Source organism: Euleptes europaea, chromosome 18 (assembly GCF_029931775.1).
Source record: "Euleptes europaea isolate rEulEur1 chromosome 18, rEulEur1.hap1, whole genome shotgun sequence".
Taxonomy (NCBI): domain Eukaryota; kingdom Metazoa; phylum Chordata; class Lepidosauria; order Squamata; family Sphaerodactylidae; genus Euleptes; species Euleptes europaea.
In genome coordinates, this window is record NC_079329.1 from 4,031,739 (window position 1) to 4,046,689 (window position 14,951).

General features: G+C 49.9%; 1 protein-coding gene across 1 annotated transcript; it reads left to right on the forward strand.

Moving 5' to 3' along the window:
* The first annotated feature begins 4,776 nt into the window (after window positions 1-4,776).
* PSMB5 (proteasome 20S subunit beta 5) lies at window positions 4,777-10,522 on the forward strand. Its single transcript, XM_056863237.1, has 3 exons — window positions 4,777-5,023; window positions 6,915-7,221; window positions 10,224-10,522. The coding sequence occupies exons 1-3, from the start codon at window positions 4,787-4,789 to the stop codon at window positions 10,520-10,522; spliced, it is 843 nt and encodes a 280-aa protein (XP_056719215.1). The 5' UTR covers window positions 4,777-4,786.
* Window positions 10,523-14,951: the final 4,429 nt, after the last annotated feature.

The following is a 14,951-nucleotide window of genomic DNA, read 5'->3' on the forward strand; positions in this document are numbered from 1 at the left end:
GGGTGAAGAGTGCTGGAAGAAACTGGAGAAGAGGACTTATAAGAAGAGGATGGTGGGGCCGCTTGGGGGAGGGATCACACCGACGGTTCAGGGGGATGGAGAGAGAGTGATGGGTCAGGTAGGGGACATGCTTCACGATGTGGAGGATGGGGAAACTGGGAGGACAAGCAGAGAACATTGCCAGAAAATTGCTTTGCCAGATGACAGGTTATGACTTGTTTTTGCGACACTGCTTTCAGGTTTCAGGCAACTGAAAGAGGCACGAGATGTTTTTGCTTGAAGAGGGATTTCTGCTGAGTCTGGTGTGGTTTATTCCAAAGGAAGTGTACCTAGGGCCACAGCTTTTAAAGGGGGTCGGGAATTGCTAATGGAAGGGGGTCGAGAATTGCTAATGAGAGAAAACCAAAATCGAGGGAGGTGACAGTGGGAAATGTTAGGAATTGGAGAAGAAAAGGGAGGAGAAGAAGAGGGTTTTTATATGCCGACTTTTTCTACCACTTATGATGAGAAGGTATGCATTTTTCAGATCCTGCCTGCATAGGCAACATTTTCCTTCTTCAAATCCCGCCATTCTTCCCTGTCACCAGAGGGCTGTTAAAAAAAATCAGCAATTGAAATATGCTATAAGGATCTACTAGCTCCTCTGAATTCCCAGTTTTCATTCTAAAAAGAGTAACGTCTTTAGCCCTTTTCACTGCAGATATATGCTTTCCCCTTATATCTCCGCAATGCAAAAGGATAGTTTTTTTCACTTTGAAAAAACGAAAGCTGGGAATTCAGAGGACCTATCAGATAACATTTTAATGCTATAATTATAGGTAAATTGCCAAATATTCTTTAAGCCCTCCACGGAAGTGGAAGAGGGGCAGTCACACAGTGCCTGAGGCCAGGAACGTATGGGGAAAACTGCTGTGTGGATATTCTGTTGCCACTGTGAGTGCCTCTGCATTCACAGCGGCAACAAAAGCTTCATGGAAAATCGCCGAGAAGTAGAAGCAGCTATTCACACCATGAACCCCCCTCCCAATTCCTGAAAGAAGATGAAAACCCTATTCCAGCAGGAACCCTTTCTGTCACCTTTTTAAAAAAATTCCTCGTGACAGCTAGTGGGATGAAATGTGGCGATGTATGCCGTTATTGGCTCTGCGTCCTTGGGACAGGCTTGCCTGCGAGCTGAATGGAACCAAAATATATGTTTAGTTGCGGCAGGGGGGTGACACTCCGCGCAGAAGGCAGATGTGACGCGGCCTCTTCTCGGCAGAGGCTACAATCGGCTTTTGCGTCTGGGCTCCAGGGAAGCTGCTTTGGGACGACCTCCGAGAACAGGCTGACAGCTGGACGGATACCGCCAGACACCCCAGATAACTCTTTTGTGGTGTGCAGCTCCATTCAGAACAGATTCTTGCTCAGTTCTTAGCATCTACCATGCACGGGCACAGATCTCCTACCGGCATCAAGTTCAGGCTTTCGAAGGCCACAACAGCTCCAAATTTCACCTGGTCCCCAGCACAGAGAGTGTTATCCCTCCCCAACCCACAACGGAAAGGGGACGCTGGCGTGTCAGCCGCTGTCACCCTCCACTGCCTCCTCCGCGTCCCCAGGAAAACACAAAGCTGCATCCCCCAGCTGCGTCTATCCAGAATTGGGGGGGGGGGGGAGGAAGGAATATGTGAGATGGGGAGGGAGGGGGAGCGGTGTGACCAGGGACGGGAGGAGTGGAAACCAGCTGCCTGATATAGTGCTTTCCCAGCTGGGATTCAGCTGCAGGGAGACATGGGGGGGGGGGGTTGTGCAAAAAAACTCTTGGGCTCTTTGCACCCCCATTTTACCTCCAGTTTGCCTTTTAAGAAGAAAGGGTCGTAGCTCAGTGGTAGAGCATCTGCTTGGCATGCAGAAGGTCCCAGGTTCAATCCCCAGCATCTCCAGTTAAAGGGACAAGGCAAGGAGGTGATGTGAAAGACCTCTGCCTGAGACCTTGGAGAGCTGCTGCCAGTCTGAGTAGACAATACTGACTTTGATGGACCGAGGGTCTGATTCAGTAGAAGGCAGCTTCATGGGTTCAAGTGCTTTTTCCATTGCAGAAGCTGCAATTAGTTTAGACATAGTTTGATGTTAAATTCAGTTGTGTTACCCAGGAAAGATTCTGTAATCCCATCAAAATATCTCTGGGGATCCAAGTCTGTAGGGACACTATGGGGTAGTTTGGAGACCTGGTGGAATGACTTCAGTTCTCCTGGACAGTCCTATGAGACCGGTGTCCCCATTAAACAGTAGCCCTTATTCAGTGCAAAGGAGTATGAAATAGCAATTCTCAACAAGGATGGGAACGGCTCCCTATACTTATTCATTTTAAACATTTCTGGCCAACTTTTCTCTACAAGTGGATGTACAGAGAGCGCTTATGGAATGTGGAGGGAATGGAAGCAGAATCTTTACAGCTGGAAGTATCACAGGAGTAGAATAAGGTATATTCATTCTCTGGCAAAAAGGTACGTGCAAATGGGGTCTGATTGGCAGGGTATGGCAAATGTGTGTGTTCAACGGTGAGAGATGGATAGTAGTGGTAACCTATGAGGAAACTTTGTAAAAGTACCAAAGAGTATGTAGTTGGTCATCATGCCAAAGGGGTAGCTCCGTCAGGTTGCCAACTCCAGGTCGGCAAACTCCTGGAGATTTGGGGGTGGAGGCTGGAGATGCGGGGTTTGGGGAGGGACTTCAGTGGGGTATAACTCCACAGAGTCCACCCTCCAAAGCAGCCATTGGAGGCTGGCAACCCTAGCTGCAACAAAAATAAACAGAAGCCTTGTGGCTCCTTATAGACTAAAAAAAAATGCTAGAATACAGTTTTGTTAGTTTTTAATGTGAGACCAGATTCCTATATGTCTAGGGCTCCCAACCTCCAGGTACTAGCTGGAGATCTCTTGCTATTACAACTGATCTCCAGCTGATAAGAGATCAGTTCACCTGGAGAAAATGGCAGCTTTGGCAATTGGACTCTATGGCATTGTAGTCCTTCCCCAAACCCTGCCCTCCTCAGGCTCCGCCCCAAAAACCTCCCATCGGTGGTGAAAGAGGGACCTGGCAACCCTATGTATGTCCTCATAGCATGCGTATATGGAGGTACTGAGGGAGGGGACAGATGTAGAACGAAAGGGAACGTGTCCAGAGGAGGGCAACCAAGATGGTGAGGGGGCTGGAGACCAAGTCCTATGTGGAAAGGTTGAAGGTGCTGGGTATGTTTAGCCTGGAGAAGATTGAGAGGGGACAGGATAACCATCTTCAAGTACTTGAAGGGCTGTCATAGAGAGGAACGTGCTGAGTTTTTTCTGTTGCCCCAGAAGGTCGGACCAGAACCAACGGGTTGAAATTAAATCAAAAGGGTTTCCGTCTAGACATTAGGAAGAATTTTCTAACAGTTAGAGCGGTTCCTAAGTGGAACAGGCTTCCTCGGGAGGTGGTGAGCTTCCCTGGAGGTTTTTAAGCAGCGGCTAGGTGACCATCTGTCAGCAGTGCTGATTCTATGACCGTAGGAAGATCATGAGAGGGAGGGCACCTTGGCCATCTTCTGGGCATGGAGTGGGGGTCACTGGGGGTTTGGTGGGGGGGGGAGGTAGTTGTGAATTTCCTGCATTGTGCAGGGGGTTGGACTAGATGACCCTGGTGGTCCCTTCCAACTCTATGATTCTATGGTTGCTCCGTTAAGTCAGACCAATGGTGAAATTAAGAAAGCCCCTGCTGGATCAGACCCAGGCCCATCCAGTCCAGCAGGTCTGTTCACACAGGGGCCAACCAGGTGCCTCCAGGAAGCCCACAAACAAGACGACTGCAGCAGCACCATCCTGCCTGTCTTCCACAGCACCTGATATAATTCACAGTGGGTCGCCGTCTTAGTCTGTCTGCAGTAGTAGAAAAGGGCCAGAGTCCAGCAGCACCTTAAAGACTAACACAAATATTTTCTGGTAGGGTAGGAGCTTTCGTGAGCCGCAGCTCACTTCTTCAGATACAGCTAGAATGTGAATCCATCGGTCTTTAAGTGGGGGAGAGTGAATTCAGACAAGCATTAGTCTGTAAATGTTAACAGTATGTAAATGTGAATGGCAGGCGTGATGGGATTAGGTGTGTATGCAGAAGAGTCCAAGGGAGAGATGGGTGTGGAGAAATCAGCATTGGCAATGAGCCATGAATGCAAGGTCTTTATTCAGCCCAGGTAAATGCATTGACTTTAGTTCGAATATCAACCTTAATTCAGCAGTTTCTGATATAATAGGCATGCTTAGTATTGGCTTAGTACAGGGAAGGGCAGAGAAAAGGCTAACTTCCTTTGGGGTTCGCTCAAACTTGCCGTTGCCTAACTTTGCAACCGCTGCTCCAAATGTTAAAGGCAAAACCAGCCCACACCTGCTGACATCCCTTCCCTTTGCCAGACATGACATTTCCCCCCCCCCCCCGAGGAGACGAAGATGGCGACTGTCTCATTCGGTTCCCACTCGCTTGGAAAAGAGCGAAGGCAGGTTGCCTTGCCAACCCGAAGAGGCCTTCCCAGCCGGGCCTTGCCCTCACCTAAGATGGCGCCCGCCCCGGTCCGCCGAACGGCCCCGCCGCCCTCGCCAAAGATGGCGGGGCTAACCTCCCCAGCCTGCTTAGCAAAACGAACGGAGCGGCGCCTGTCGCTGACGCACGGCTGCGTCCCGGCCTTCGTTGCCCTCACCCAAGATGGCGCCCGGAGCCTATATAGGAGGCGGGCCGCAACGCTTCCCTGAGTCACTGCCTCTCGCCCACAACCAAGATGGCGCTGGCCAGCCTGCTGGGGCCGCGGCAGGCCGTGAACCGGGCCGGGTACTTCGGTTTGGGGGCCGGCTGCGAATTCCGGCTGCCCGCGCTCAGCACTGGCGGCGGAGGAGAGAAGGGGGCGGAGGCCCCGGCCTCGGGGCTGCCCTTGGCCCTGGCCGCCCCCTGCCCCGGCACCGCCGCGGCGGAGGCCAAGATCGAGCTCTTGCACGGGACCACCACGCTGGCCTTCAAGGTGGGGGGGGGAGTGGGGGAGGGGCTGCGTGTCCTTCGGGTGGGGGGGAGGCTGGGGGCGAAATAATGGAGGGGTTGGGGAGAAAGTATGGTATGGAGAAGGTATGGACATGGGAAGTGGGGTGGGGGAGGGATTGGAAACAAGACTTTGGGGCGAGGAAGCAATTTTCCTCCAGGCCAGATTGGCCAGGGATCCTGGAGGGGGTTTTTTTTGGGGGGGAGGGGCATCTTCTAGGCGTGGGGTAGGGGGGTCACTAGGTGTGGGGGGGGAGGAGGTGGTTGTGAACGCATGAAGCTGCCTTATACTGAATCACACTCGTGGTCCATCAACGTCAGTATTGTCTACTCAGACCGGCAGCGGCTGTCCAGGGTCTCTGGTGGAGGTCTTTCACATCACCTTGTTGCCTAGTCCCTTGAACTGGAGAAGCCAGGGATTGAACCTGGGACCATCTTCATGCCAAGCAGATTCTCTACCACTGAGCCACAGCCCCTCCCATGAATACATGAAGCTGCCTTATTCTCAATCAGACCCTCAGTCCTTCAAAGTCAGCATTGTCTACTCAGACCGGCAGCAGCTCTCCAGGGTCTCAGGCTGAGGTCTTTCACATCACCTGCTTGCCTAGTCCCTTTAACTGGAGATGCCGGGGATTGAACCTGGGACTTTCTGCATGCCAAGCAGATGCTCTACCACTTAGCCATGGCCCTTCCCCTTGGGAATGTCCTGCACTGTGCAGAGGGTTGGGCTAGATGACTCTGGAGGTACCTTCCCACTCTATGATTCTAAGATGAAGTAGTGATAAAGCGGTGGTATGTGTAGGTTAGACTTTCTATTCCATGGCTTCATCAACCAAAAGGGAAACTGCAGCCAAGAAATCAGAAGAAGATTGAGACTGGGAAGGGCAGCCATGAAGGAGCTAGAAAAGTAAGGGTGTGTCACTGGCAACTGAGATCAAGTTAATTCATGCCATCGTATTCCCTATTACTATGCATGGGTGTGAAAGCTGGACAATGAACACATGAAGCTGCCTTATACTGAATCAGACCCTTGGTCCGTCAAAGTCAGCATTGTCTACTCAGGCTGATGTCTTTCACATCACCTATTTGCCTAGTCCCTTTAACTGGAGATGCCGGGGATTGAACCTGGGATCTTATGCATGCCAAGCAGTTGCTCTACCACTGAGCTACAGCCTAAGTACTCTCTTGTTGGCCACTCCCATTAAGGTAGCTTCATAGGGTACTCATGCTGTTCTTTTGTAGTACAGCTAGATGTAGTACCTTCGCAACCCAAGAAAAAGTTGGGGGTTTAAGCTTTTGAGAGTCAAAGCTCCCTTAGTCAGATCCTGTATGTGACCAAGGGAGCTTTGACTCTCGAATTCTTGTACCCCAAAATTCTTGTAGGTCTCTAAGATGCTGCTGGACTCGAATCTAGTTGGTCGACCACTGTAAGAGACAGGATACTGGACTGGATGGACCACTGGTCTGATCCAGTAGTGTTCTTCTGATGTCTTAATTCAACAAAACGCCTTCAAAAGGAGGCCTCAGCCTAAAACTGCTAAATTACAGTTTCCGATTTGATTTGTCTTGAATTTGGTCTTGGTTGTGGCTTTCTCATTATGGAAAAATGCTTAAATGTGTTAAGCCTGGCTGTAGTTTTGGACTAATGTGTATAATGTATCCTGTCTTCATTTGAGTGGTCTCCAGGGTGATGTTGGTATCTCCCATGTTGGACTTGCACATGGGTGTTACTTTAAGTTGCCATATCTCCTGGCCTGTGGGATGAAGCATGGTGAAATCACTTGAGTCACCATTTCGCTTTAGACTAGCAGACTTCCAGATTATGTGGCTCTTGGGTTACTCATGGTCTTGTTTCGTTTTGTCCTTCTCCCTTTCAGTTCCAGCATGGTGTGATTGTGGCGGTAGACTCACGGGCCACAGCCGGAGTCTACATTGCATCCCAGACTGTTAAGAAGGTCATCGAGATCAACCCTTACCTCCTGGGCACCATGGCTGGCGGTGCGGCGGATTGCAGCTTCTGGGAGCGGCTGCTCGCGCGGCAGTGCCGCATCTATGAACTCCGCAACAAGGAGCGCATCTCAGTGGCTGCGGCCTCCAAGCTGCTGGCCAACATGGTGTATCAGTACAAGGGCATGGGGCTGTCCATGGGGACCATGATCTGCGGCTGGGACAAGCGAGGTCCAGGTGAGGACCCTCTGTATTGCCTTTCAGCTGCCGAGCCTCCCTTAGAGCGTGGCGGAGTGGTTAAGAGTGGTGGATTTTAACCTGGACGGCCGGGATTGATTTCCCCACTCCTCCACCTGAGTGGCAGACTCTAATCTGGTGAACCGGGTTGGTTTCTCCACTCCTACACATGAAGCCTGCTGGGTTACCCAGTCACAGTCCTCTCCGAGCTCTCTCAGCCCCACCTACCTCACAAGGTGTCTGTTGTGGGGAGAGGAAGGGAAGGAGATTGTAAGTCAGTTTGAGACTCCTTAAATGCAGGGTATAAAAACCAACTCTTCTTCTACTACTACTTAGCATCCACTGCTTTTCCCTAAGTCCAAATTAGTTTTAAGCCTCACTCCGCCTTTTAAGGCATCTTTTTGGACACACTGAAAACTGCCCCTAGATTCCATGACAGCCCTGCATGTCGGAAATGCTTTTCTTTCCATCAGTTCATGAGTTCTGATGTACTGCTGTGAAGACCCTGGTTGCACATTAGAGTTCCCTTTCTGTGTTTCCTTGCAGTTTCTCTCAGTTATCTCACCCAGACCTTTGTGGTTCTACTTTCAAGCTTCTCAAACCATACCCTCATCTCCAAACACTTGGGTTTCCCAGATTTGGAGCTTAGCGTAGCACTCTGCCCTCTGACATCACATTTTGACAGTGGAAGGAAACCACGTGTGGTTGCTGATCTCTTGCCCTGTTAGGTTTAGCTTGCCCCTTCTTCAGCTTGCTTTCTCAGCAGCTGCAGTCAATTTTTCGGCAGTTATTCTTCACAAGGTGTCTTGACTTGTTTTGTGTCCTTCCAGATACAAGAGGATCAATAACTTGAGGAAAGTTTTATATTAGTGTTGGCAGCTTGGAGCTGCTGCTCTGATCGATTAACAGAACCAGTGTCACTGGACTTAACAACTCAATCTGCCAACGCCCCTCCCAGTCTTAAATAGAGAAGCATTTAAATTTTAGAGCTAGGATGCACCACAACATCACAGTAGGCAGTCTTGTGTTTGTACAGGGCCCTGTATATGTAATCTTGCCCCTTTTTTTCTTTATCATGCCATTGGCTAAAGCTGGCTACTACTTAAAGGGGATCAGTTTCTCCTTTTCATTTGAGTCTTGATGGCTGAGTTGTACCTTGTTTGCAATCCTAAACATGAAAATTTATGAACACGTTTCACTGAAATCAGTAAGATCTGCTGTCAGGTAAAGATCATGGAATTGGGGTGCAAACTTTTATTTTCCTTTACTCTGCTGCAAGGGACTTCTTTCCTGCTGTACAGCATGCCTGCCATTCTCATTCCGATCTAGCCACAGTGATCCATGCAACGGTCACCTCCAGATTAGACCCCCCCATTCTAATATTATGAGAGAGGGAGAGAAGCTTCCCCCTGTCTTGCTGTCTCCATGCCATGCATAATTTTATAGACCTCTGTCATGTCTCCCCTTAACTGCCTTCTTTCCAAGCTAAACAGGTATTGGTACTTACCTTCAATGTCCTAAATGGTCTTGCACCTTCATATTTGCGGGACTGCCTCTTCCATGGCACCCTCCAAAGAGCTTCGCACTTTTTGTCTGAGAACCTCCCAGTTATCCCTGGCCCAGAGGCCGTCTGGTTGTCCTCAACCAGGGCCGCCGCTTTCTTGGCCGTGGCCCCTGCTTGGTGGATCTCCCTGTCTAAGGGGACCCAGGCCCTGACGGATCTTTCTCAGTTCCAGAGGGCCTGTGAGACAGATGTTCTGCCAGGTTGAGGGCAGCGACAGTTTACATCTATTTACTGGCCTGGATTCTTGCGTTTTCCATTCTTGCGCTCCCTCCCTCTTGCCTCCAGCTCCCTCCCCGCCTCCCTTTCCCCATTTAACTCGATTGTTTTTGACAACTCCCCATGCTGTCAGACTTGAGTTATGGTCTGAACAGCTGGGTGGTCTACTGATTAGTGAGCACCATTTTAAATTTGTAAATTCTATTTTACTCTATTAATTTTTGTGTCTTATGTTTTATTATTATATTGATCATGTTTTTATCCTGCCCTGAGCCCTTATTTGGCTGGGGGAGGGTGGCATATAAATAAATAATAATAAATTATGTATTTTTAATATTATATCCCCCCTGTACTGCTGTCCTCAAATGTACCTTACCTCCTAGATCTCATACATCCTGATTACCATAGACTCTTTCCACTACCATCTACATAAATGACTGTCTTTAAGATGTCCATATATATCGTCTTCTCCTTTAGCTTTCCCAAGGACGTCTTTTTCCTGTGACCTAAATTAAATTATCTTGAAGACAGTTCTTCTGATTACAATATATAGAGCATGTGGGGCTATTTCTGGTGAAAGAAAAGCCATACAGTTTGGGGTTTTAAAGCAGCTAAGCAATATATCGTCCCCCAAAAATGTACATGTAAAAAAACTAGGAATCCTGACCAAAATGGACAGGCTCTCCAAGATCGTATCACCAGCACTGGAAAGCTTTTATGTATGTGAGCAGATAGTCCTTGTACCCAGGTTTGCACAGTATATGTACAGATAGAATCCTGGGTGTAGAATTTTGAAACTTCATTATTTGCTCAAACATTAATTGTTTCAAATATCTGTGGTACACAGATTAGTGGTTCTGGGCCTCTGAACAGTTATGCCAGAGGACTTGCTTGTCATCTACACCATAAAACCCCGCACCTTACTTGTCTGCTAGTCTTAGTCGCCCTGTTTCCTTCTGATACTGCCTGTTCACATGTCTCAGCATGTGTGCAATGTCAAGAGGAAAAAATATTTCTGGGACTGAACGGTTTTGAGGGACTCAACAGGTTGGATTTGTCCCACTGGCAGCCTGTTGAACAGCATGGAACAGATGTATGCAGAGCATCTTTGCCATTGGTCTTATAATCCGGGAGGGGGAGAAGGGCGAGTATATTAATTCGGCTTTTATAAGGAATGTGTTGAAAGCCCCAATAACGCAAACTTCCCTACCCTTCCTTTCAGGTCTGTACTACGTGGACAGCGAGGGGAACCGCATCTCCGGCACGGTTTTCTCTGTGGGCTCTGGTTCCGTCTACGCCTACGGGGTGATGGACCGAGGCTACTCCCATGACCTCTCGGTCGAGGAAGCCTACGATCTGGCCCGTCGCGCTATTTACCAGGCCACGTACCGTGACGCCTACTCAGGGGGCACGGTCAACCTCTACCACGTCCGCCAGGATGGCTGGATCCGTGTTTCCAGTGACGATGTGGCCAAGCTACATGAATTGTTCATCGACACCACCCCGGAGACAGTGGCTTAAGCCAGAGGACTGTGGCGGGTGGGGTGGGGGCTGAGAACTTGGTCTTGTAGGGGTCGTTGGCAGCAGAGAGCTTGCAGATGTATAGAACAGGAGGGAGTGCGGTTCATTCATTGGGCAAAATGGGGTAGGGGGTTAGCCAACAGGACGGAAGAAGAATCGGGCCCTCCGATCGGTGGGAGGGACACCAACAAACCTCCAGGTTGACCGTTCTGGGGTATGTTTGTCTCGGGCTCGTGGCCGATGTTCCCTGTAACGAAATATTTTGAATTAAACTTTTCCTGTCCAAGCACTGTTTTTGTCCTCATTTAAAGATCCAGGGTAGGCAGGAATAGACCTTCGGTACTCTCCAGTCCTATTAGAGTCCTATGTTTGGATCTGTGCCCGCTGAAGGATAGCCTGGAGGGGGGTAAGCGGGCTGGCTGTGTGAGTGTGAGCGTTTGGGTGCAGGAACTCGCAGATAAACGTCTCTTGCAAGTTTCATTTCTAGGCAAAAACCAGAAGGTCGGCTATTCCCGCAGGCATCAGAACATATGTGGCTGTGATATGACGGCAGGGCGGGGGGGGAGTCAAATGGCTGTTAAGTGGATGGATTCCTCCTTTTTCCGTTCATTGCAATGGGTACCGCGGACCACTCTTCTCTCATCGGCTAGCCCCAAATGCCTTTGATAATCCCAGCCCCTCGCTTTTTACAGGGTTTTCCTCTCAATCCTAGTGTTTCTCTTTGATGTTGGCAATCGTACAGGCTGGCGTGAGCCTGTTCCGCCTGCCTCACGAAGCAGACCCCCCCTCCCAAATATCCTTACGCACTGTTGCACTCTCTGGTTCCCACCCAATTGACGCGCGCGGCAGGAAGAACCTAATGCGCATGGAAAAGGTTATTGTCAGCTGCAGGGCAGCGGGGATAAAGGGAACGAGGCAGGCCGAGATGAAGGTGTGGTTGACTCGCAGTGAATTTTTAAAACGCTTCTTGGCTTTGCGGCCTCTTCCTCTACATGCTTACTTAGGGGAAAGAAAGGAATAAAACGGCCACGGTGGGGAGTAAGGTTAGGGTATGGCCAGGAGGGCTTTACAAAATAAAAAAACGTACAACTGCAATGAGAATAAACAGTGAGGAAGACAAGAGGGGGTGGAAAGGCGGAAGGGGGACCAGGCACCTAAGGCAAGCTAATAGGGGTTGAGTGTTTGTAGGAACCTTACAGAAGAAGAGCAAAAAGCATAAAGAGCTTCAAAAGTAACAGAAAAGAGCAGGGACGTGTCAGTAAAGGATAGGAACAGGGCAGCGTATGCAAGGGCAGGAAGAACAACCTGACTATCCAGAAAAGGAAAAATTGGCAGTGCCCAGCCGGTCTAGGTGTCCCTTGTGGGGGCCCTGCTCAGGAATGCGTGTGCAGCTTTGGTGTGTGTCTGTGCGCGTGCAGGAGATTGGCCAATCAGGGCATAAGGGGGGAGCATGGGGGTGTGGCGGTTGGCAGCAGGGTGCATATCCTCCCCCTCTTGCACACACACACACGAATACAAAGAGCCGCACGACCTTCCAGTATCCTTTTCCCGGGGACGGATGGAATTGGGGTGGGGGGGAGGAAGGATCTGGGGATGGCAAAGGGAGGGAGTGAAAACAGGAGGAATCCCAATTCTCTCCTGTTTGTTTTGGCCTTTCCAGGGAAATATACGACATACAGAGAAAAGGGTTGTACGTGACAGAATGAGGGAGGGGGAGCAGGAGAACGTGGGATACGCTTGGCAAGAAGATGCGTACATGGAAATGCAGCATGGAAATGCAAGAGCGGCTATGTAGATCGATGTAGAGGGAATACTAGAAATAAGGCAGGCAAGAGTATATGTGGTAATGAATAGGTAAGCGTACAGCTAGCAGGCAGCGTATACATAGGTAACTCAGATTAGTTGCACATTAATGTATTGTCATGTCTGCTTCTCAAATCGGGCTTTTAAAGGAAAAGAGGGCAAACATTTTTTGGACATTTCATTGTGGCTGAAGTGGAGCCTTCTACTCAGAATGATATATTAATTGAGAGTGGTAGTTATTCCAGGTTACTTGATCCTGAATAAGGGTCTGCTTTTCTATGTGCGCTCCTACAGTTATGTATGAGGGGTTTATGGAGCGGAATGTATTTTTAAAAGATTGTTCAGAGAATGAGTATCCCAATTATACCCACAGTGGTATGTGAACATGATCGGGCTTCCAGAGGCGTAATGGTATGCATTTGCAAGGAAAATTGATACACCTTTTCTTATCTCCATTTAATCTTGATTTTGTTTGAACATGGAGAGTCGCAGATATTTATTCAATACCCCCTGGGGGTGACAAATCTGTGTTAACATGCATTAATCATCCTTTTCTCACACAATCGGGGAGAGAGACTAAAAAGGGTAGGGCTGGGGGGGGGGAGCAGTAGATTTCTTCTACCCCAATTTTCTCTTCTGCATTAGCTAGCAGTTAAAGTGGGGAAAGTGGTTTACTGAATTTCAGTTCATCTGATGTGCATACTTGAGGCGTAGAATTCCCGAGGCAGCTATGCGCATAGAGAATCAGACTGATAAATTGGAGGACGCGTATTATTTTGTGTCATAGGATTGGATCTGGTCTATTTAAGGCCTATAGATATATAAAATGGCAATAAATGATCCTTAAATACGAATGTGCCCTGACCCTGACGAAAGTGTGCTGGCTTTTTTTATGGTACACTGAGAAAGGAAGGCTGAATATGTCATTCTTGAAGCTACAGATGACTCACACAATCCTTTACTATGGACAGTTATGGGGGACGTGGGTGTCGGAGATACCAGTTCTGAGGGTTTGGGGGGGAGGGGAATGGTATCTGTAAACATGATTTAAATGCGAAGTGGAGGGGCGGTCCTTCTTGGCGCTATAGCATGAGGCCTTGCGGCAGGGCATTCATTTTAAGCATTGGGTTGAGGCCCTTGGCATAGGGTTGCCAGATTCCTCTTTTCCGCCGCCGGGAGGTTTTTGGGGTGGAGCCTGAGGAGGGCAGGGTTTGGGGAGGGGCTTCAATGCCATAGAGTCCAATTGCCAAAGCAGCCATTTTCTCCAGGTGAATTGATCTCTATCGGCTGGAGGTCAGTTGTAATAGCAGGAGATCTCCAGCTAGTACCTGGAGGTTGGCAACACTACCTTGGCATGACCTTGGCAACCCTACCTTGGCATGACCTTGGCAACCCTACCTTGGCATGACCTTGCCAACTTGGAAGGCTTGAAGAGGGGAGTGGACATGTTCGTGGAGGAGAGGGCTATCCATGGCTACTAGTCACAATGGATGCTAGTCATGATGCATACCTATGCTCTCCAGGATCAGAGGAGCAGGCCTATTGGGCGCTGTGCAACACAGGCAGGATGGTGCTGCTGCAGTCGTCTTGTTTGTGGGCTTCCTAAAGGCACCTAGTCGGCCACTGTGTGAACAGACTGTTAGACTGGATGGACCTTGGTCTGATCCAGCAGGGCCTTTCTTACGTATGGGTTCGCTTTGAGCCCTTCCCATAGATGTAGGGACAGACAGAGAGGTGGACCTACAGAGAGCCAGTGTGGTGTAGTTGCCATGATGCATACCTATTCAGGGTCAGAGGAGCATGCCTAGTATATTAGGTACTGTGGGACACAGGCAGGATGGTGCTGCTGCAGTCATCTTGTTTGTGGGCTTCCTGGAGGCACCTGGTTGGCCATCATGTGAACAGACTGCTGGACTTGATGGGCCTTGGTCTGCTCCAGCAGGGCCTTTCTTATGCTCTTAAGCCTATTGTGGCCAGGCGTTTTAACGTCTGGAGGTGCCTTCCAGCCCACCAGGACACGTTGTGTGCACAGAAAAGAGCAATAGTCCAGCAGCACCTTAAGGACTAACAAAATTTCTGGCAGGATGAGTCGCCGCTCACTCCTTTGGAATGATCTAATATTGTGTCTTAGCATTTGTGCTTTAGATAAATGGATATTGAAAAGGCCACTTTGGGGGTTTAATGTGTGCACCTCCTCTGTCGTGGATGTCTGTGTGGGGAATCTGGGGTCAGGAAAGGGGGTAAAGCTCGGCCATGCCAGGGCGGCCGGGCCTCGCGCGTCTCCCTAAAGAGGCCCCCTTCTCCTCCGCGTCCATTCCTCTCCCCGCCCTCTTCTCAGCCCCTGGCCACAGCTCGCGACCAATCGGCGGCCTCCGGCTTCCGGGCGGCAGCCAATCGGCGCGCCGCGGAGGAGGCCGCAGATTCCTTCTTGTTTGTACACGGCCGCGGCGCTCGCGCCTCCTCCCCCCGCCCCTCCCGCCCTGCACACGCGGGATGGAACGTTGGGGCGCGCGGCGTTCCAAACCGTTGGGGCCCCCGAAACAAAAGCACGTCTGAACGCGGGCGGGATTTACAAATGCGAGTCGGGAATTTCCTGCGCGCGTGTGCGGAAATCGGACCCATAACT

Excerpts from the sequence above, each read along its gene's own strand:
- PSMB5 (XM_056863237.1), top strand. The coding sequence starts at position 4,787 with ATGGCGCTGGCCAGCCTGCTGGGGCCGCGGCAGGCCGTGAACCGGGCC. Across the intron at positions 5,024-6,914 it reads CCACCACGCTGGCCTTCAAG|TTCCAGCATGGTGTGATTGT; the intron begins GTGGGGGGGGGA and ends TCTCCCTTTCAG. Across the intron at positions 7,222-10,223 it reads CTGGGACAAGCGAGGTCCAG|GTCTGTACTACGTGGACAGC; the intron begins GTGAGGACCCTC and ends CCTTCCTTTCAG.